At 47.2% G+C, this 22,362-nt stretch overlaps 1 protein-coding gene across 2 annotated transcripts in view; it reads left to right on the forward strand.

Annotated features, from left to right (window-relative positions):
* The window catches only part of FBXO21 (F-box protein 21), a 49,548-nt gene extending 27,399 nt beyond the window's left edge, over positions 1 to 22,149 (forward strand). Inside the window, exons 10-12 of one of the 2 annotated variants that reach the window (XM_017887873.1) lie at positions 6,858 to 7,048; positions 8,995 to 9,152; positions 19,644 to 22,149. In XM_017887873.1, coding sequence (XP_017743362.1) covers positions 6,858 to 7,048; positions 8,995 to 9,152; positions 19,644 to 19,834 — 540 coding nt within the window. In that variant the 3' untranslated portion in view covers positions 19,835 to 22,149. The remainder of the gene's footprint in view (positions 1 to 6,857; positions 7,049 to 8,994; positions 9,153 to 19,643) is intronic. The other variant, XM_017887874.1, reaches the window with a different exon arrangement.
* The last annotated feature ends 213 nt before the right edge of the window (positions 22,150 to 22,362 follow it).

Below are 22,362 nucleotides of genomic sequence, written 5' to 3' on the forward strand. Positions count from 1 at the left end.
AGCAGGTGGATCACTTGAGGTCAGGAGTTAGAGACCAGCCTGGCCAACATAGTGAAATCCCATCTCTACTAAAAGTACAAAAATTAGCTGGATGTGGTGGTGGGCACCTGTAGTTCCAACTACTCAGGAGGCAAGAGAATTGCTTGAACCTAGGAGGCGGAGGTTGCAGTGAGCCGATACCATGCCACTGCACTCCAGCCAGGGCAACAGAGCAAGACTCTGTCTCAAAAAAAAAAAAAAGAAAAGAAAAGATGTCATCTGTAGCCCACATAGCAAATGTCCTCCCAGAATATCTGTGTAATGTGGTAGAGGAATTATTGGAAAAGAAAACTCTCCACGAAAGTTACCAACTACTTGTCCAAGATGTAATCATTTATTTTCATTTTATTTATGTGTTTTATTTATTTATTTTTTTTTAAATAGAGACTGAGTTTCACCGTGTTGCCCAGGCTGGGCTCAAGCCCATCTTGGCCTCCCAAAGTGCTGGGATTACAGATGTGTGCCACCACACCCTGCCTATTTATTTATTTGGGGTTTTTGTTTGTTTGTTTGTTTGAGATGGAGTCTTGCTCTGTTGCCCAGGCTGGAGTGCAGTGGCATGATCTCAGCTCACTGCAGCCTCTCCCTTCCAGGTTCAAGCAATTCCCCTGCCTCAGCCTACCAAGTAGCTAGGGCTATAGGTACACCACCACGCCAGACTAATTTTTGTATTTTTTTTAGTAGAGACAGGGTTTCACCATGTTGGCCAGGCTGTTCTCGAACTCCTGACCTCAAGCTATCTGTGTTCCTCGGCCTCCCAAAGTATTGGGATTGCAGGTGTGAGGTACCACACCCAGCCCCTGCCTATTTATTTTTGATACCAGGATATATGTATACTTTTTGCTTTAGACTTGTTAAGGAGTTTTACGAGATGCAGAGCAAAGCATGTTTCTTTTTTTCTTTTTCTTTTTTCTTTTTTTTTTTTGAGACAGAGTCTCACTCTCTTGCCCAGGCTGGAATGCAGTGGCGCAATCTTGGCTCACTGCAACCTCTGCGTACCGGGTTCAAGTGATCTTCCTGCCTCAGCCTCCCAAGTGGCTGGGATTATCGGCACATGCCACCACACCTGGCTAATTTTTATATTTTTAGTAGAAACGGGGTTTCACCCTGTTGGCCAGTCTGATCTCGAACTCCTGACCTCAAGTGATCCGCCTGCCTCGGCCTCCCAAAGTGCTGGGATTACCTGCGTGAGCCACCGTGCCCGGCCTGCAGTTTCTTTAAATGTGAATTTTGTAGTTAAATTTTGAGTCATTGGCGAAGTGATACTATTAACATCCCGTTTTAGGGGGAAATCTACAGAAGCTGAGGTGTCCTTACCTTCCAGACTGGACTCATTTCAGTACTTGGGCTTTGGAGACTTATTGGGCACTAACCTTGGTGTCCTCCCTAGTTCCAAAATTGCCACACACAGAGCATTTTCCCTCATGACATTTGCTGCTGGGGTCCATCTCCTGGGTGACCCCTCATTCAGAGATTAGGGGAGAAAAGTGACTCATTCCCAGTGCACTCGTGACTGCCTACCCTTAATAAATGCATAATCCAGCTACAGCCCCTGAGACAGCCAAGGAAAACTGTGGGACTCGCAGTGCAGAAGAATCCAGGGGGTGCTGAAGAAATCAGACAAGGTTCCTCTCCAGAGGAGGGGTTTGAGGTGTGACCTTGAAAAATGAAAAACAACTTCAGAGGGTAGAAAAGTAGGTGACTCCAGTCAGTGGGAACAACCTGCACGTGGCCCAGGGGTGGGAGGGTGTGGCGCCTGCACATGTCAGCCTAGCACGGATTTATATGCTGATGAGTGTGCAGTTTGAGGTATATTTTTACATATGTGTGTATAATTGTTATGGCGTGTGAGACCAGTTTGTGAAAGGCTTTGACTTTATCAGGTGAAAGGGAGACATTCCTGAGCTGGGAAGGCCTGAAGATGGCCTTGTTGTTAATTGAATTAAATCAGGAAGAGCTAAGAAACACAAGCCCTCTTGGTCACTGTCGCAGTAATCCAAGGTTATGATGGCTGTGACAGACATAGAGAGGGGCAGGATGGTGAGATTTTAAGTCAGGAGTACTGACTGAATGCCTCCTCCCATCTTCTCAGCAGCCCTATAGGGTAGATACCATTTTTATTTTTGCCATGTTGCAAATAATGAAACAGAGGCAGTGAGAAGTTAAATAACTTAGCCAGGTCTTCTGCACATGCCGTGACAGCACCAGGAGTTCAGTGCGGGCAAGGTGATGCCTGAGCCCACCCCACGCGGCATCCCGTGGTACAATGGACCGAGGCCAGAGCACTTCTGAAGAAGCCAGCACACAGGCACCTTCTCCTTCCTGCTGCCAGACCTACATCCTCATCATGATCCATAGTTCTCCTTTCCCTCTTTCTCTGCCTTTCAGTGGAAAAGGTATCCTTCCAATTTTCCAAGGCAAACAACTCTCTCTCCTATGAGAAGAAAAACGAAAAGTACTCCCTTTCTGCCCTGCAGGCATTTCCCTGGGTCGCCACCTTTCCTCCTCCCCCACAGCTGAAGCTCTTCGTCTGCCTCCCACTCACTCCCCAGAACATCAGGACCCGTTTCCATGCCTCCTCCACAGGCACTTTTCTTGCCCAGGAAGCCAGTGACCCTCTTTGGCTGAAACCATTCTCCTCGTTGATAAATGCAATAGATACTTTTTCTTTCTGTATCTTGCCCTGTCACTGCGGGCTACTGCCTTCTGGGAACACTCGGTTCCTTTTGCTCTGTTGTCTCTGGTTCTCAGGCTCTTGCCAGTTCCTCCCTTCAAGGCTGAAGGATGGTTTCTAGACGTCTTCTACCCTGCACCTGTGCCTAGGACAGTTCCCCTCTTCTTGTGTCAGTTTCTGCCTGTCTCCTGAGGCTGCTGGAGCACTGGACCCTGGGCTCCAGACCAGCATATCCACATGCCTGATACACCCCTGCACGTGACTCTGTCTCCCAGACGGGTGAAAGTCGGTCCGCTGAGGCCAGCACTTCTGCAGCTTGAAGCAGCGCCCTGGCCTCCAGCTTGTCCTCCCTCTCTCCACTCTGAGCCCCTGTGAACCCGCTCTGTATACAGGCCTGAGGAATCTTAACAAAATATCAGTTAGGGCTGGGTGCGGTGGCTCACGCTTGTAATCTCAGCACTTCGGGAGGCCGAGGTGGGCGGATCACGAGGTCAGGAGATTGAGATCATCCTGGCTAACACAGTGAAACCCCGTCTCTACTAAAAATACAAAAAATTAGCCTGGTGCAGTGCCGGGCGCCTGTAGTCCCAGCTACTCGGAAGGCTGAGGCAGGAGAATGGCATGAACCCGGGAGGCGGAGCTTGCAGTGAGCAGAGATCGGGCCACTGCACTCCAGCCTGGGCGACAGAGTGAGACTCCGTTTCAAGAAAAAAAAACCAAACAAAAAAAACCCAAAAAAAACAAAATATCAGTTAGGTCCCTTCACTGCTTAAACCACTCAGGGTGGCTCCCCTGTTGCCTTGAAGACCAGACTCGCTCTCCTCCGTGTGGCTTTTAGGTTCTTGGTGGTCTGGCCCTGCTCGCCTGATGCTCCCTGCCTCCCGTGGAGCTCCTTGGTCCTCTGCAGCACCCACCACTTTGTGTTCCTGCGCTGTCTTGCTTCAGTCTTTTGCATGTGCTGCCTCTCTGCCCAGGGCCTCTGCTCATCCTCAACTCCATTGGCTGGCTTACTTCTGCCCAGCTGCCAGCTTAGACTTCTGCCTCCTCCGAAACCCCTTCCTTGGTTCCTGTGCGTGGCCAGGTCACGTTTTCCCGTCGTTCCTGTGCTTGCCCTTCCTAGAGCTTCATCCAGTCTCTGGTAACTGCTGCTCCGTCATCCGTCTCCATTAGAACATGTTCTTTAAGGACAAGGACCAGGTCTTGTTCCTAACTGTCGCCTTCCCCATGCTCTCAACACAATTCATGGCCCATGATAGGAACGCAAAAATTTTTTTTAATGAATAATTAAGAAATGACTGCCAGGTGTGGTGGCTCACGCCTGTCATCCCAGCACTTGGGATGGCAGAGGCAGGTGGATCACTTGAGGCCAGGAGTTTGAGACCAACCTGAGCAACATGACAAAACCCAGTCTCTACCAAAATAAAATACAAAAAGTAGCTATGTGTGGTGGCACATGCCTGTAGTCCCAGCTACTCGGGAGGCTGAAGTGGGAGGATCGCCTGAGCCTGGGAGGTCAAGGCCAAGGCTGTACTCCAGCCTGGGTGACAGAGTGAGACCCTGTCTCAAAAAAAAAAAAAGTGGCAGAACTTCATTAGATATGAATAAAGAAGATTCAAAGGGGATGTCCAGATTTTTCAACATGGGGGCAGTTTATGCCACTCTGAAAGTAGGTATTTGGAGAACAGGCTTGTTTTGGTAGTAGGAGAGTATTTTCTGTGGGGTATGTTGCATTCGTCCTAACCTGAAGCCATCAAGTGCAGATGCCCAGTAGCCTTTAGCAGGAGCTCCCAGCATTAGCATCTGGTAACTGAAGCCCCAGAAGTAGCGGATCCCACAGACAATGGATATCAAGAAAGCAGAGCCAAGAACTGCAGAGAGAACCTTAGAGGGAACCTGGAATTCAGAGACAGAGCAGGGGCCCGCAAACTACGGCTTGTGGGCCAGATTAACAAAGCCTGTTTTTGTGAATAAGTCGTGTTTGTTTACTTATTATCTGTAGCTTTTTTCAAGCTACAGTGGCAGAGTTGAGTAGTTAAATCAGGGACTGTGTGGCCCCCAAAGCCTGCTGTCACTTCTCCAGCCCTTTACAGAAAAAGTTTGCCAACCCCTAGGCTAGAGGGAGAAGAGCAATATAGGGAAATGCATCATGGGTAATAGACCCCAATCCAGGATCTCCACCCCAGAAGTGGTGATCCTGTGGCTTTCTAGGCCTAGAGTATTTGGTGGGGACAGCATGGTGCCTGGGTCAGCACTGTCTGCAAATACGCCAGGCCCCGAGGTGCAGTGTCTTCGTTTCTGCCCTCTCCCTTCGCCCTCAGCCACACACCCAGCGAAAGTGGGGTTAATTATCCTTGACCTTATCTAGACTTCCTCTGTTCTCTGATGATACCAAGTTCTGACTGTTTTACTTATCTGGTGGGGAGGTGGCTGCTAGGAGAGAAGGGGAGCTGTGTGTGTGGAACACAGCGGAGGGGCAGAGAAAGCAGCTTGCTGGAACTCTGGCAGGCCACAAGGACAGCCATTATGCAGGCACTGTCAGAAGGCGCTTCCTGTTGAAGTAGAGGGTAAATGCAGCGAGTGTCCCAGAATTAAAAGTGCCCGGCTGGAAGTGGAGGCACAGGGGGATTGGCTGGCTGTTGATTCTTGTCAAAACTGGGTTTGGGGTACTTGGGATTATATCGTTTCGTCCATTTTTATGTGTTTGGAACTTTTTGTAGTAGTTAATTAAAAATGCTCCTACTCTTGCTAGGGTATATGACACTGGTTGAGACCAAGAGTTGATCTTCACACCCAGGGCCACAGCTTCACTCCACCTCTCCACCACCCTGTGACCCCGGGCCAGTCACTTCACTAAGTCTGAGTCCTCTTCTGGAAGTGGCAGTGATTAAAAGCTTTTTTTTTTTTTTTCCACTTAATCCTCCCAATTTAAGGTCAAGAAATTACTGACCGTCAAATGGGAAGGATTAAGTGAAACAAAAAACGTGATGGCCTTAGCACAGTGACCAGCAGAGAATAGTGTTCAGTAAATGGTGAGGTCCAGCACGTCTCAGTCTGAAAGGCAAGATAACATGGTGCATAAAACTGGAGTGTTCACAATACTTTGACAGGCTCACAGTGCATCAGCAAATAGGACAGTGATTATTCATGATTTGATAAGCTGAGAAAGGAATTCAGAGGTAAAAACACCAGCTAGTCTGACAGGTCTGGGCCTAGAGTACAGGTTGCTTTATGCACTAAGTAGGCTGTAATCCAGGACTCAGTAAATTGGAAGGAGAACCTTGTCAGAAACACTATGCTAAGGGCTGTAAACATAATGGGTGTGAAATAATTGTATGTCTGTGTCTTTTTAAGCTTGGAGTTTTTTCCACAGAGGTACTGTGTGCAGTACAGGCGGTAATAGTGGAGTCAGACAGGCCTGCTACTCTTTGCTACTAGTTTAACCTCTCTGCATAGATGTAGTTTCTCCTGCTGCCTGCTGAATACGAAATACCATATGAGTTAAGACCATTGAAGTGACCAGCGGGATTTTAGAACTCTATTGATATACGTGGCTCCCTCCTTCTAGTATAGCTTCATAAACTCAACGAATGCATCCATTTGGTGCCCGCTTCGTGACTTTTCCATCTTTTCCAGCACTGAGGCAGTTGTGTCAAACATCCTCTTGGTCTCGATTAAGGCAATTTGGCATTTTTTCCCCTCTGAATGCATGAGTGGCAAGCGAAAATTGTTCCTGTGTGTTGGAAAAACATGGATTCTCCCATTTCCCACGCCAACCAAGCATGCTAGGTGCTGTTGGAGCCCGCCTTATCCAGAGTGCCCTAGGTGGTGGGCCCTCGCCTGCGTCCCCAGCGCTTACCCCAGCACACTGGTTTCCAAAGAACTCCTCAGGTGCACACGGGTTGAATTGGGGTGTCCTGGGCCAGCTGCCGGTGTTACAGTCGAGCCCAACCCTGGGCATATGCAGTGCCAATTTGGTGGCGGTCCATCAGAGAATGGTCCAGAGACCTGGACTGGGGCCATCAGGGCACAGCCACCCCTTGTGGTCTTTTGTTAGGTTACGTAGGTAGGTCTAAATCCCTCGCCGCAAAAAAGAAAAGGCCTAGCTGAAAATATTATCTTTTAGTCTTTCTGTCTTGTCTTGAAGGTGCTTGACATCCTCCAGCACATCCAAACCCTAGACCCGGGGCAGCACGGGGCGGTGGGCTACCTGGTGCAGCACACTCTAGAGCACATTGAGCGCAAAAAAGAGGAGGTGGGTGTGGAGGTGAAGCTGCGCTCCGATGAGAAGCACAGAGATGTCTGCTACTCCATCGGGCTCATTATGAAGCATAAGAGGTGAGTGCCCGGGATTGTCTGTCCTGTGGTGTCCCTTCCACAGGGGCTGCGGAGACACACACGCACCTGGTGAGCCCCCGGGGCACAGTGGAGGAGGAACCGACTGGATCACTTATCCCCCGAGTGTGCACCTTGGGGAAGACAGAACGCTGAACCTCTTTTTTTTTGTTTTTGAACCATGTCTTTGAGCTTTGTGTTTGTTTAAGCAGCAGCTTACTTTCCTGAGAGAGCTTCTGGTGTTTTTAGCGGCCTTTAGATGTTTGGCCCTTCTCTCTTTGGGAACATGGAAGTCACTTTGTAAGCCACAAGTTTTTTCTCTCATTTCCTCATTGTTCTTATGTCTTGTCACTTAATCTCAGGCTCTTCAAATCTGATAGGCACATAGTCTATTTACCAGGCAAAATTAAACTGTATCCAAAATGATTGGAGCAGTTTACATCCCACCAGTATGCTAGGAGCCTAGAGTTCTTATTCTCGCCTGGTGCTATTGCCAGACCTTTAAAAGTGTACTTACGTGAGAAATGGCAAATAGTGTTTCACTGTGGTTTTCATTTGTTTCCTGGGTTACTAAGCACGTTGAGGTTCTTTTCATATATTTACTGGCTACCCAAGTTCCAAGTTTCCTTTTATTAAGCACCTCTTCAAACATTTCGGGTTTTTTGTTTTTTTGGTTTTTTTTGGTTTTTTTTGTTTTTTTTCTCCTTTGGAGGTGGAGTCTGGGTCTGTTGCCCAGGCTGGAGTGCAGTGGTGCGATCTCACCTCACCTGCAACCTCTGCCTCCTGGGTTCAAGCGATTCTCCTGCCTCAGCCTCCCAAGTAGCTGGGACTACAGGCACGCACCACCACGCCTGGCTAATTTTTTGTGTTTTAGTAAAGACAGGGTTTCACCATGTTGACCAGGCTCGTCACTAACTCCTGACTAAAGTGATCTGCCGTCTTGGCCTCCCAAAGTGCTAGGATTACAGGCATGAGCCATGGCACCCGGCCCATTTTGTGTATTTTTTTCAATTGAATTATTAGTCCTCCCTGTTGATACGTAGTTGTTGTTCTGTGTATCAGTCGCTACATGAGGATAAGTTGCAAATGTCTTTTCCCAGTTTTTGGCAGGTGGTTTTCATTCTTTATTGCATTTTTTTTTTTTTACTTTTAAATGGAAATTTGCAAAGATTTATAAGAGAGAAAGGACTGTAAGGAACCAGGTGGTGTTCCTGTCATCCAGCCTTAACAGCTTCCATACGGGGTGGATCTTACTCTCCCCTGCACCCTCCAGACCTACCTTTCTGGGTTAATTGACGTAAGTGCCAGATGCCATTTCACCTATAGCGATTTCAGTATGTACCTCTAAAAGGCAGGGGCGCTCTCTCCTTCTCTCTCGGTCTTTTAATATTTAACATCTTGTTATCACATCTAAAAAACCCCAGTTCCTTAACTTCATGCAGTATCTAGTGAGGGTTCCTATATCCCCAGTTGTCTCATACTTTTAAATGTTTGAATCAGGATTTGTTAGTCTCCTGGTTTTAGTGATGTCAAATTGGTTAGTCGTTTCCTTTACGGGCTGTATTTTTAGTGCCTTGTTTTAACAAATCTTCCCTATCCTGAGCATGAAGATACTTTCTGTTTTAGAAGTTCTGCATTTATCACCTGAGTCTTCATTGTCCTGAGAATCGAATTTGGTGTGCTGTTGTTAGGCCAGGTCCCCATACCTTTTTCTTTTGGGTGACCAGTTGTCATCTAATCACTTTTTGTTGAAAAGTTTATTCTTTTCCAGATAAAGTGCTATGTTGATGATAATAAGTGTTTATAAAAGGGGTCAGGGCTGTCCTGAGAAAAGATTCATGTGGAGTAAAGCAGGTAACTGAGGATGTGAGCTGAGAGAAGCCACGTGGTCGTCTGTAGGTTGTTGCGCCCGGTCCACAGGGACTGACTGTGCCTCCTGTGTTAACTAGGTATGGCTATAACTGTGTGATCTACGGCTGGGACCCCACCTGCATGATGGGACACGAGTGGATCCGGAACATGAACGTCCACAGCCTACCGCACGGCCACCACCAGCCTTTCTATAACGTGCTGGTGGAGGACGGCTCCTGTCGATACGCAGCCCAAGGTAAGTGGCGGGTTCCGCTTGCACCAGTGGCCCCGTGGGCCTGTTTTCAGCATACGTCTGAGCCCTCGGGTAGGTACTGTGGGCGTGGGCCATCGGTGCCTTCAGAGGCGGCTGACGCCCCATGGCCAGCCTCCTTCGGGCCCACAGTCAGCTAAACGTGGCTGGGTCTGCACAGGTGCAGCCCTGGCGAGGGGTCAGTAGTCACTCCCGCCCTCCCCCAGGGCCTCCACTCCCACAGCCGGAACCCTATGCCAGCGCTGTTGCCAGCTCTCATCTGATTGGCCATTGTCGATGCCAGTCAAATTCCTGTAAGTCCTGCCTCCTGGACTCTGCTCTCGGCTCCTTCCATACAAGGAGGGAACCTGGTGAACACTGGGGGGGCCCCCTACTGACCCCTGGCCTCCCGAGGCTTTGGCTGCCGGTTGACGCCGGAGACGCCCTCGTGTGGCCACCTGTGGGGCGGCCCTGGGAACACCTGAGCGCCCGCAAGTGTGCGGTAAGTTTGGGTAGGCGTCTGGGCCACTGCCGCCCCGGCAGGTGCCAGCCCAGGGCAAGACTGAGGTGGAGACTGACGGAGGAGCCTGTGGAAGCCGGTGAGAGACAAGAATGCCTTCAGTGTGCGTCTCCCTTCTCTTTGTTCCTGTTGAATTTAACCTCCACTTAATAGGATGAATTCATTGTAGTGTCTATCAAAGCATTCACATTGATTAATTAATAGTTCACATTTATTAATAAAAATGAACGTGAATGCTAACGTAGTGCCATTCTGTGACGGGCATCATTCTAATGTATATTAACTCCATTTGAGAAACATCATCATTTTCTAGATGAGGAAACTGAAGCACAGGAAAGCCATTGAAATTTTAACTTACAGAACACAATTTGAAGCCAGGCAGCTTAACAGAGAGCCTCCTCCTTATCCATCATGCTGTACCTGCTCGTGTCTGGCCTAAAACATGAGGTTTGACCTAACTCAATATTATGTTCTGATAAATCCAATAATCAAAATATGGGATGTATAAAAATCTCAGAAGTTTCTAAAAGGCTGGAAATTGCCAGGTGAGGTTGCTCACACCTGGCTCACACCTGTAATTCCAGCACTTTGGGAGGGTGAGGCAGGATTATTGCTTGAGCTCAGGAGTTTGAGACCAGATTGGGCAACACAGCAAGACCCCATATCTGCAAAAAATTGAAAAATTAGCCAGGCAGAGTCATGTGCACCTGTGTTCCCAGCTACAACACAACGAGACCCCATCTCTACACAAAAATTAAGAATTAGGCAGAATAGTGTACACCTGTGGTCCCAGCTATTCAGGAAGTTGGGTTAGGAGGATCACTCGGGCCTGGGAAGTGAGGGCCGCAGTGTGCTATAATCATTGTGTTGCTGCACTCCAGTCTGGGCGACAGAGTGAGATCTCATCTCAAAAAGGCTGGAAAATAATGATTATTGTCAATTCATCAGAAACTGAAAGGATCCCCTGGAACGGCAGCATCAAGAGAAATGTTTGTTGAGACTACAGGTTGCTTGCCCTGCCTCAGTGTGATGGGGACGGTGTAAGGGGTTTATATGCTCCCTGTGGCAGATGGAGGCACCAACGGGGATATTATTAAACTTTTGAAGCTGTGTTGAATATAAACAATCTCTAAAAATCAACACATGATTTGGAAATTATTGACTGATTCCCTGGGCCATTGATACTAGCACAAGTCACCTGGTAAGTGCTTGATACCCTACAACATACGGCGTTCACAAGAATAAAGGAGCATTTTCTTTTCAACAACACTGTGGGCCAGTGTCTATGGCTATACCACATGGCATCATTATCCACTGTTTAGGGATGATCTTAAGTATTTGGTTTTAGGGGTTGTGATTTGTTCACTTCAGAAGTTGATCTCTTATCATATCTAGGTGAACATGCAATGTAAGGTTTAGTCATAAAATTGTCATTACTGAAAAAATATCTGGTTGTCAGTTTTATCATCTCTTAAATTGAGATAGAACTAAATGATTATGGGTAATGTTAGCAGATTGCCTTCTGGAATTTAAAATGTAGAGACTTAGAAAATTCTTAGAACTTCCAAGCTGTTTCTACACTATGCTAGTTCCCGTCTTCTCCTGGCAGTTCCATCAGCACTCCGTCAGCAAGCGTTTCCTGAGGGACTCTGAGTCCTCGGCTGAGGGGCGGGTGCCCCCCAACATGTCTGATATGTGGCTGTCTGCAGGGTCCTCCCTCTCCAGGGGACTCTCCTCTGGGCCCTCATCTCTTTCCCCCTTGGGGTGTCTGTGGATATGCTGGTGACTTCCAAAGCCGTGTTTCCGTCCCAAGCTCTTCTCTGAGCTCTGTGCCCACCTCTGTGACAGCCCCCATGTGTGCTTGGAGGTCTCTCGGGGGTCTTCTCTCCACTGTTCTTACCCCGACTCACTGAACCCATTGTTGTAACTCGATTATCTCTGCAAAGAAAGAAAAAGCATGAACGCTTTGTGCTGCCCCCATATCCCCGCTGCTCCTGCCTGCCCATCTTACTGTGCCTGCCCATCTCACTGTGCCTGCCCATCTCACTGTGCCTGCCCATCTCACTGAGTGACACCACATGGGGGCTGGGTCTCGCTCATCTCCCCTCGCCCTCGCCACACATCTGTCTACACACCCACGGCTGTCTCCTCATGTGTCTCGCATTTCCATTCCGGTGGTCTCTGCTTGCCTACTTCCTAACTGGCACCTGCCTCCAGGCCTGTCCTCAACCAAGCATTTTCCTTAGCAACAGCAAGAGGATCTTCCTAGCGTGTCCCCGGCCACTTGCTGCTTGAATTGACTGACCGTTAGGAGTTTCTCATCGGCAGGCAGTCCGGAATGCTTTACCAGGCCCTAGGGATCTGGCCTTCCCCTTACAGCCCCAGCACGGTTCCCACCCCCAGCATACTCCCGCCCACTTCCGCTCATCTTCCTTGAAGTCATCATTCTTGCTCGCACGACTTCACACAGTTGGCTGCCCCTGACTGATAGGTTTCCCTGCCTCACCTGCTGGTTTCCTGTCACTTCCTTCCAGAAGCTCTTCTCACCCCTGCCCCTTCCCTGCCCCTTGAGGTCAGGTCATTTGTTCCCACTCTGCACTTCGTGACACCCTGTCCTTCCCTGTCTTTCACATCCGCTGTTTCCTATTGAATGCTCTGCCCCCCTCGCCCAGTGTGAGCTTGGGGAGCTCGGTGAATGTGAAGTTCCTGCTTGCCCACGATGTGTCCCAGCTCCCATGCCACACCCCTCGGAGAGGCTCGCATTCAGCTGGGGGAGGGAATCCATCCCGGAGAGAGACAGCAGTAAACAGACACACAGCTGTGAGATGAGGGGAAAGTGTGTCATGAATGAGAGGCTTTTTTATATATATATATATAGGAAGTTTGGATGAAGAGCATTTTCAAACACGTGGAACAGTTAAAAGAATACATCAGATACCCCCGTTTACCCTCCAGTCGATTCAACAGTGAATGATTCCCATATTTGCTTTATCTATAGAGACTTGACTTTTTTCCTGCACCATTTGAAAGAATATTGCAGACATGACCTAAATACTGAATTATGTCTAAGTATAAGAAGATTCCTCTGCATAACCGCAATTACAGTATCATACCTAACAAATAATTATTTTATAATATCTAATAGTTTTCAAATTTCTCAATTGTCACAAAATAACCTTATGCCTATTTTTTGCTGGTTTTTTAAAATCAGGATCCAACCAGATTTCATTCGCTGCATTTGGTTGTTTTTTTCTCTTTAGTCTGTCTTATTAAAGACAGTTCCTCATTCTTCATCTTTTTTCCCCTTCTTCATATGACTTTGACTTTTTGAAGAATCCAGTGCAGTGGTGCAAACCTGAGTCACTGCAGCCTTAACCTCCTGGGCTCAAGTGATCCTCCCACCTCAGCCTCCCAAGTAGCTGGGACTACAGGCATGTGCCACCACACCTGGCTATTTTTTGTGTTTTTGTGGAAACGGGGTTCACCATGTGGCCCAGGCTGGTCTCAAACTCCTGGATTCAAGCATTCTGCCCACTTCGGCCTCTTAAAGTGTTGAGATTACAGGTGTGAGCCACTGTGCCTGGCCATTGTCTTGTAAATTGTATAACATTTTGGATTTCTCTCATTGGTTCCTTAACTGTATGATGTCTGCCAGCTGGAAGTGAAGTCTGAGTCCTGATTAGATGAGGATAAGAATTCTTGGGGAGGATACTTCACATCCCTCGCCGCGTGCTTCCCACTGGGTCTCATCAGGAGCCCTGTGTGAGTGATGCTGAGTTCCGTCACTTGGCTAAGATAGTAACTCACTATTTCAATGAAGAAATCCACGTGGGCACTCTGTGGCGTCCTGTGAAGATCCTGTTCCCCACTGACCTTGAACATTGTGGTTCTAGCACTTTTTGAATAACCTTGCCTAAATCTTTATATGAGAATTGCCAAGTGGTTATTTTGCCACCACTGTTGTTCTCTCTACTTCAATGAACAAGAGCTTTCTTCTTCCTCCCTGCCTCTCCCTTCCCTCTCCCTATCTCTCTTCCCCTGCCCTTGTCTCTGCCATAGATTCCTGGATTTTTATTTATTCAATGTGTTATAATCATGTGGGACAATTTTATGCTCACATTTGCCCATTTTTAGCCAGTGAAAGGCCAAATTTTAAAACACATATTAAATATGTTTTGAACATTTCTGGATTAATGTGTTTTATGAAATATATTTTAAAAAATTTTCTTGATCTAAATTTTCAGCCATTGACTCCAGTGATCCTATTAGCCCAGGTAGAACCCATTCATAATGCTTTTCTAATTACTAGCTCTGCACAGAAAGGTGAAGAGTGAATTAGAAATCACATACATATATGACATCTTCAAATAGTTTTAGTTTGTACAATGAAGAGGATTCTTCCCCCAGTGTGTTCACCTAAATCCCTAATGGGATGTCCGGCATCTTGCATGTGTGTGATGTTGTGTTCCCACTAGGGGGCGCGCTTTGATACTTTGATGGCCCTGGGTGGGAGAATGCCGCTCCTGTCCCGCCTCCTTCCGGGCTTCTCAGAGGCTCCGAGCCGAGGTCAGCTGCCGTATTGGAAGGCCAGGAATTCAACTACCCGAGTCTAGGTCAGCAGCTGTATTGGAAAGCCAGCAATTCAGCTACCGTGTGAAAATCTCGTTCTTAAGTTTTGTCTGTATGATAAAGCACCTCGTATGATGCTTGGTACATGGCCTGTCCTCGACAAACGTTGGTTCCCTTTTCCATAACTTATTTGATACTTCCAAACTCAGCTTTCCACCCAGACAGGCCTCCCTGCCCGACACACACACACACACACACACACACGGTCCATGGCCAGCTGTACCTGCTGGCAAGTGTGGTGAGGTGAATGGGGATCACCTGCATGGGGGCGGGGTTGTGTTAAGAGGCACAAATATGTCAGAGGATGCTTTGGCCCTGGCTTTCAAATTGTAAAAATCTCAAGCACGCATTCTCTTCCAGCCTAGCAGTTCCACCTCGATTCCTCCACACGTGTACAAGGAGGCCTGTGGCCCCCTCGTTAAAATAGCAAGACAGTTGTCACTCATAAGAACTCTTCTAGTAGCCTGGGGTCTATGCAGACTGGAATGAATACTAAGCTGCAATTGAATAAGCCAGTTGCGGGCGAGTGCTTAGAATATGTTTTGTGTAAGTATTCTAAGTATAAAGCACATAAAGCAATACCAAATTTTAAGTATACTTCGGGTATCTAGCTGCATATGTATGTGCTCATAGGAGTCCTCATAGGAGGACTGAAAAGACACACTCACACCAATGGTGCTTTTCTCTTGGAGAGGAGGACCGGATCAGGACAGGACAGGTGCCCACACAGGACTTGGGTGCTGTTTCCATAGTATTTATTCATATATTTTGGGGTAGCTGAAAATTTAAAATAAGCAGACAGATTTTTCTGAAAACTTGAAGAGAATCCAGGAAGATTCCTCAAGATTTTCAGAACTTTTCTGAAAATTTTCTTTTCTTTTCCCTGGTCACAGTCTTTTCTTTTTCCCTGGTCACAGTCTGCAGAAACAGCCTAAAACAACATATTAGCACATTTCTTCAGCTCCTCCTGTTTTGTGGTTAAAAAAAACTTTTCTGAAAAACCTTTTCTGCCTGGTTCATGTTTTACTCAATTAAGTTTTGTGTTACTTAGATTTATCATTTTTCTTAAAAGTAAACTTTGTGAAAATCTTCTTAGTGGATTGGCATTTATTTTTCTTTCATAATACGTAGGCGCCAACTTCATTATGTTGTTACTTTTTTCCTGTTCTGCTTCTTAGCAAGCTAGGAGCCCCGGCCAGTAAATGCACCAAATCCAGTCCTTCTTTCTCTCTAACAGCCAGGAGTGGGGCTGGGAGCGCCCTCGTGGACTGTCATTTACCTGTCGCCTGGTTTCCCACTGTCCCTGCCTGGACTTTGCATGTACCTCGTTCTGGGCCCATGTTCAGAATTCTGTGCGGTAGCTGTTGGGTCACGTTGCCCTGGCAGATCTGTGGATGATAGCCTGAGTTTCCCCTTCCTTCCTCCTCCCAACAGAAGCTGAATGTTACTAACACCAGGCTGTTCCTCTATAATACGTAGAAAGGAAAATGTGGAGGAGAAGGGAACAATGCTGAAACACTTCCAGGGCTGCGGCTCTGGAGCAGGGCTTCTCAGCCCAGCACTAGTAACATTTTGGTCAAGATAGCCATTTGTGGGGAGCTGAAGGGAACTGCGTTGTAGGGTACTTAGCAGCATCCCTGGCCTCCACCCACTACAAGCTGGCAGCAGCTCTCAATTACAACAACCAAAAATGTCTGCAGACCTTACCAGATGTCCCTTTGGTAGCAAAAGAGCCCCCAGATGAGAACTATTGCTCCAGACGAACTGGCAACAAAGCAATTGTTCTAAACTACCTGCTTGAATTCTCTGTACTTCAGATATCTATGTCCTGCTTACCAATGACAGGTAACAGTGGTTCCCTTAGAGCAAAGCGGATTTTGTCTCGATGGTATTCCAAGAATCTTGACTCTCCCTCTGCTATTTCTGTGCAGCTCTGCCAGACGATCCAAACATGGCCAGGTGTGGTGGCTCACACTTGGAATCCCAACACTTTGGGAGGCCACGACAGGAGGATCATTTGAGCCCAGGAGTTTGAAACCAGCCTGGGCAACGTAGCGAGACCCTGTCTCTACAAAAAAGAATAGGAAGTCCAAAGGCCAGGGCCCTGACAGCTGGCCTGGTTAAGATACTGGGTCGTGGTCATGTCACCACAAGCCTCCTCAAGGAAGATACGCTTTGCTAGTTGATTCCTTCTGTCACTGGATGTGAAGAGGGAGGTGGCAGCAGTGGGTGGACAGGAAAGGGCATCTTAGCCAGTGGCATTTTGAAACATTTGCAGCATTTTTTTTTTTAACATTTATTGATTTTTCCCAAGAGAAAATCATCCCTAGAGACCTACTGGTGACAGTAGAGAGATCAGAGTTAGTGGATGACTCAGTTTCCTTCTGGAAAAAGTGGGAGGTCCTGAAACCACAAGCTCTTCTGTGTAACGTGGGCTGGAGCGTCCTTTTGGGGGCAGCGGCGTTCTCTAAGTCTACCCAGCCCCTCCCTGCCTGCTGTCTCCTGACTGTTGGGTTTTTCTTTTGTCTGGTTCCCTTCAGCTCTGGAAAGGGACTGTCTGGTTTGAGTCTGGGGTTAAATCCTTGGGCAGCCCACTCAAAAGCAGAAGGGGGCTCCTTCGAGGGTTACTTGGCGAGGGTGCCTGTGATGCCACTGTGGGGTCTGGCACATTGTAAGTACCCAGTTTAAACTCTGTCACTGTGCCACATCATGGAACAACCCCTGATCCGTGGCCTTCCAGGCCCTTTCTAAGTGGTACAGCCTTTCTACCCCCGCGTTTCTTGGAGGATCTTACAAACAGGTTGCTCATTTTCATGGCCGCCTCCTGCTTTGCTGAATTAGTGTGCCATCATTTATTCACACAGTGGCCCACACTCGTTTACACAGCTCTTCCATTTTTCTAGCATAAGTACTGTTCAGGTAAACAGCCTCCATACATTCATCTCTGCACATGACGTGTCTGACTTCCTCAGTGGTACTGATTTGTTCAGACAGTTCTGTCCCTGGTCACAGTCTGCAGAAACAGCCTAAAACAACATATTAGCACATTTCTTCAGCTCCTCCTGTTTTGTGGTTAAAAAAAAACCCTGCAAGTTGAGTCCTACAACTCTTTCCCCCCCTCCCCAAAGACAAATACCAGTTAAAGTCAGTGCTTCAGAAAGATGCCTGCGTTCTTCCTGTGTACTTTGGGGATGCAGGGCCTCTGATGCCCTGACTTTGTTTTTCAGAGCGTTTAACCCAGCTGTTTAAGACATAATAGGCCACACAGTTTGTGTCGGTAAGCTCATCTGTTGGCTTTACCGGTATTCATTCATAGACCCACTTGCGTTCATTCGGGTGATGGGCAGTGCCAAGGATGGCTTCGGAGTGATTGGAACTGGGGTGCCCTGGGGACACAGTCACAATAGGAGGATCTGCCCAGCCCAGCTCCCTTCCGGTGCTAGGTCATGGAGGGCATGGCTGGGCTTCTTCTGAATCGGGCCACACCCAGTCTTGGGCCAGGCCTCCGTGGACAGCAAAGAAGGGTGCACAAAGCACCGTCCTTTAACTGGCCCTGTAGAGGAGCCTTGTTCCAGTTATTCTTGGGAGGTGGGAAACCAAGCCTTTCGAATACCTTGCCTGTATTGTCTCTCTCTTTTTTTTTTTTTTTTTTTTTTTTTGGGAGATGGAGTCTCGCTCTGTTGCCCAGGCTGGAGTGCAGTGGTGTGATCTTGGCTCACTGCAACCTCTGCCTCCTGGGTTCAAGCAATTCTCTGCCTCAGCCTCCCAAGTAACTGGGATTACAGGCGCCTGCCACCAGGCCTGGCTAATTTTTGTATTTTTGGTAGAGATGGAGTTTTACCATCTTGGCCAGGCTGGTCTTAAACTCCTGACCTCATGACCCCCTGCCTCAGCCTCCCAAAGTGCTGGGATTACAGGCATGAGCCGCCGCGCCTGGCCCTCCGGTCTTATTTTCTCTTTCTTTCTCTCTCTCTTTCTTCCTTCTTTCCTTCCTTCCCTCCCTCCCTCCCTCCCTCCTTTCTTTCTCTTTCTTTTCTTTTTTCTTTTCTTTTCTTTCATTTATTTTTTTGAGATGGAGTTTTGTTCTTGTCATCCAGGCTGGAGTGCAATGGCATAATCTCAGTTCACTGCAACCTCCACCTCCCAGGTTCGATGGATTTTCCTGCCTCAGCCTTCTGAGTACCTGAGACTACAGGAGTACACCACCATGCCTGGCTAGTTTTTGAATTTTTAGTAGAGACAGGGTTTCACCATGTTAGTCAGGCTGGTCTCGAACTCCTGACCTCAGGTGATCCTCCCGCCTTGGTCTCCCAAAGTGCTGGGATTACAGGTGTAAGCCACTGCCCCAGCTTTATTTTCTCTTTCTCTAGTGGCGAAATAGAGAACAGGGAGAAGAGGTAGCATGGTTTTCCCAAGAGATGGTACAGATGATAATGTCTGTTTTTTTTTTTTTTTTTTTTTGAGACGAAGTCTCGCTCTGTCGCCCAGGCTGGAGCACAGTGGCCGGATCTCCGCTCACTGCAAGCTCCGCCTCCCGGGTTCACGCCATTCTCCTGCCTCAGCCTCCTGAGCAGCTGGGACTACAGGCGCCCACCACCTCGCCCGGCTAGTTTTTTGTATTTATTTTAGTAGAGACGGGATTTCACCGTGTTAGCCAGGATGGTCTCGATCTCCTGACCTCGTGATCCGCCCGTCTCGGCCTCCCAAAGTGCTGGGATTACAGGCTTGAGCCACCACGCCCGGCCAGATGATAATGTCTGATATCCACATGGGGTCTGGAGGCGCAAACCATCTTCCACTCATCCCGCAGTCTCACAGCAGCCCTGGAAAGAGGCTGCTCACTGTTGAAAGCCATTGTTGGAAAGAGCTCGGGTGGAAAGTGTGGTCTGCGTGAGGGGCTCCTGTGAATTGAGGAGAGGGGTGGCAGGTACGAGGCTTGTCACCATGTGATAACACAGCTTCAGAAACTTAGCCACTGCCAAAAAAAGAGCAGGCAGGGATAATCTTGTCCCATTGTCCAGTCAGAGAGACCTGTTGAATCTCCAGTTTGCCACTGCCCAAGAGACCTTTGGAGTTTTGCTGGAGCCAGACATCCTGCTCAGAGATTAGGAAAATCCTGCTGTTCCGTGGGGGAGCTCTTGGGGTAGCTGTGCCACCACCCACCTTCTCCTGATTGCCACTCGCTGCCCTTGTCCCATTACCCTCTCTTGACTCCATAAACGTCTTCAGTCTTCCCTTCTCTACCTCAAAAATGCCACGTGGAAGGGGTGATGGGAGGTTCTCTGGAGGAAAGGCGTGGCAGCAGTGGACATTGTAATGAGAATGCCCGTGTGCCTCTTTACCAACAGAAAACTTGGAATACAACGTGGAGCCTCAAGAAATCTCACACCCTGATGTGGGACGCTATTTCTCAGAGTTTACTGGCACTCACTACATCCCGAACGCAGAGCTGGAGATCCGGTATCCAGAAGATCTGGAGTTCGTCTATGAAACGGTGCAAAATATTTACAGTGCAAAGAAAGAGAGCATAGATGAGTAAAGTCTAGAGAGGACATTGCACCTTTGCTGCTGCTGCTGCTATCTTCCAAGAGAACGGGACTCCGGAAGAAGACGTCTCCACGGAGCCCGCGGGACCTGCTGCACCAGGAAAGCCACTCCACCAGTAGTGCTGGTTGCCTCCTACTAAGTTTAAATACCGTGTGCTCTTCCCCAGCTGCAAAGACAATGTTGCTCTCCGCCTACACTAGTGAATTAATCTGAAAGGCACTGTGTCAGTGGCATGGCTTGTATGCTTGTCCTGTGGTGACAGTTTGTGACATTCTGTCTTCATGAGGTCTCACAGTCGACGCTCCTGTAATCATTCTTTGTATTCACTCCATTCCCCCGCTTGTCTGCATTTGTCTCAGAACATTTCCTTGGCTGGACAGATGGGGTTATGCATTTGCAATAATTTCCTTCTGATTTCTCTGTGGAACATGTTCGGTCCCGAGTGAGGACTGTGTGTCTTTTTACCCTGAATTTAGTTGCATATTCAGAGGTAAAGTTGTGTGCTCTCTTGGCAGCATCTTAGAGATGGAGACATTAACAAGCTAATGGTAATTAGAATCATTTGAATTTATTTTTTTCTAATATGTGAAACACAGATTTCAAGTGTTTTATCTTTTTTTTTTAAATTTAAATGGGAATATAACACAGTTTTCCCTTCCATATTCCTCTCTTGAGTTTATGCACATCTCTATAAATCATTAGTTTTCTATTTTATTACATAAAATTCTTTGAGAAAATGCAAATAGTGAACTTTGTGAATGGATTTTTCCATATTCATCTACAATTCCTTCCTTTTAAATGACTACTTTTATTTTTTAATTTTAAAAATCTACTTCAATATCATGAGTAGGTCTTACATCAGTGATGGGTTCTTTTTGTAGTGAGACATACAAATCTGATGTTAAATGTTTGCTCTTAGAAGTCATACTCCATGGTCTCCAAAGACCAAAAAATGAAGTTTTGCTTTTGTAATCAGAAAAAAAAAAAATCACGAACCTTAAAAAAAAAAAAAGGTTTTGAAGGGAAAAAAAGTGGTTTCACACCTCTTGCTATTCCTTAGAGTCACTTCAAGGCCTGTTGGAATGTGGCAGGTTAGAAAGAGAGAGAATGTCTTTGATTTGATGAGTGTTGGACTTGCGTGAAAGGAGAGGTGTGTGTTGGAATCTGCTTTTCCAAGCCGCCAGGGTCCTGAAAGCAGCAGGATGAAACCTGTTATGGCGTCTTTTGGGAAAGCCTGACTGTGTGTTCAGATGGCACTGGCTCCTTTCCGAAGTTCTTAGTAACTGAGCCCAGAGTAACTGCACGCCTTCGTGCAGCTCCAAAGCTCCCCCAACTCTCGGCCTGCCGGTTCTCAAGTGAGCTAATCTCGTCATTAATCAGTAGAAGCTAACTTCTGAAGTTAGGACCTAGTTACTTTGCTCTCAGCGTTTAAAATGATGCAGTTGCTCTAATGTATGGGGCATTAGGGGCCTGTCTGTGCACCTGTCTGTGCACCTGTCTTTCCCTCTGCATGCAGTATTCTCACCCACATTGAATGCCTGCTGCTTGTTTACCCTTTGGAAACCCTGGGGTGACTGAGGTTTGGAAAGCCACCTGAGACCACTTCATAGCAAGGGAAGGCTTTAAGCAGTTACTAGAAAGAGATGGGGATTTGGCCCCTGGCTCCTCCAGCCTGAATTAGCTATTATCCACTGTCCACGTTCCTCATCAGTCAAATCCAAAGTCGAAGGATTTGAACCTGCATCTGAAAATGTGAGCACTCACAGCACCTGACCCGCCGAGGTTGGGAGGATTGTACACTACTCTGATTTAAAGGGGAAAGTTCAGTAATATGGAATGAATATGAATGAGATGCATTAATAAGAAACTGAGCATGCTGAGAGTTGCAATGGTTGGTTTTCTGGTTTGATTGATTTCCTTTTTTCTTAGAAACATCAAAGCCAAGAAAGATGGTTTTACCTTTACTGACCCAGCTGTAAATATGTACCTAGACTGTTTTTAAATGTCTTTCTTCATGAATGCTTCACGGGGCTCCAGGAAGCCTGTATCACCTGTGTAAGTTGGTATTTGGGCACTTTATATTTTTCTAAAAAACGTGTTTTGGATCCTGTACTCTAATAAATCATAAGTTTCTTTTTAAAAATTTTCCAAAACTTTTCTCCATTTTAAAAAGCCCTGTTATAAAAGTCGAACTTTCACTATGTTAAAATGTTAAATATTTGGATATAGCAACTTCTTTTCTCTTCAAATGAATGCCAAGATTTTTTTGTACAATGATTAATAAATGGAACTTATCCAGAGAAACCACGCAAATGGCCTGCCCAATTTCGTTTCGGGACAGAAAGCCCAGCCATGACTTGAGTAGAATGTCTCTCACCTCTCTTCGGATCTAAATATGAAAAGTATGTTCTGCTGAATTTTTCTGAGCATTGGTGAGCGGACAGCCTACCTGTAAACCATGACCTCGTTGCCAAACGTTAATTTTATCAGCTCACTAGTAACCTCTGAGAATTATCTGGT

The sequence above is a fragment of the Rhinopithecus bieti genome, unplaced genomic scaffold, assembly GCF_001698545.2.
Source record: "Rhinopithecus bieti isolate Rb0 unplaced genomic scaffold, ASM169854v2 scaffold_17010, whole genome shotgun sequence".
In the NCBI taxonomy this organism is placed as follows: Eukaryota; Metazoa; Chordata; class Mammalia; order Primates; family Cercopithecidae; genus Rhinopithecus; species Rhinopithecus bieti.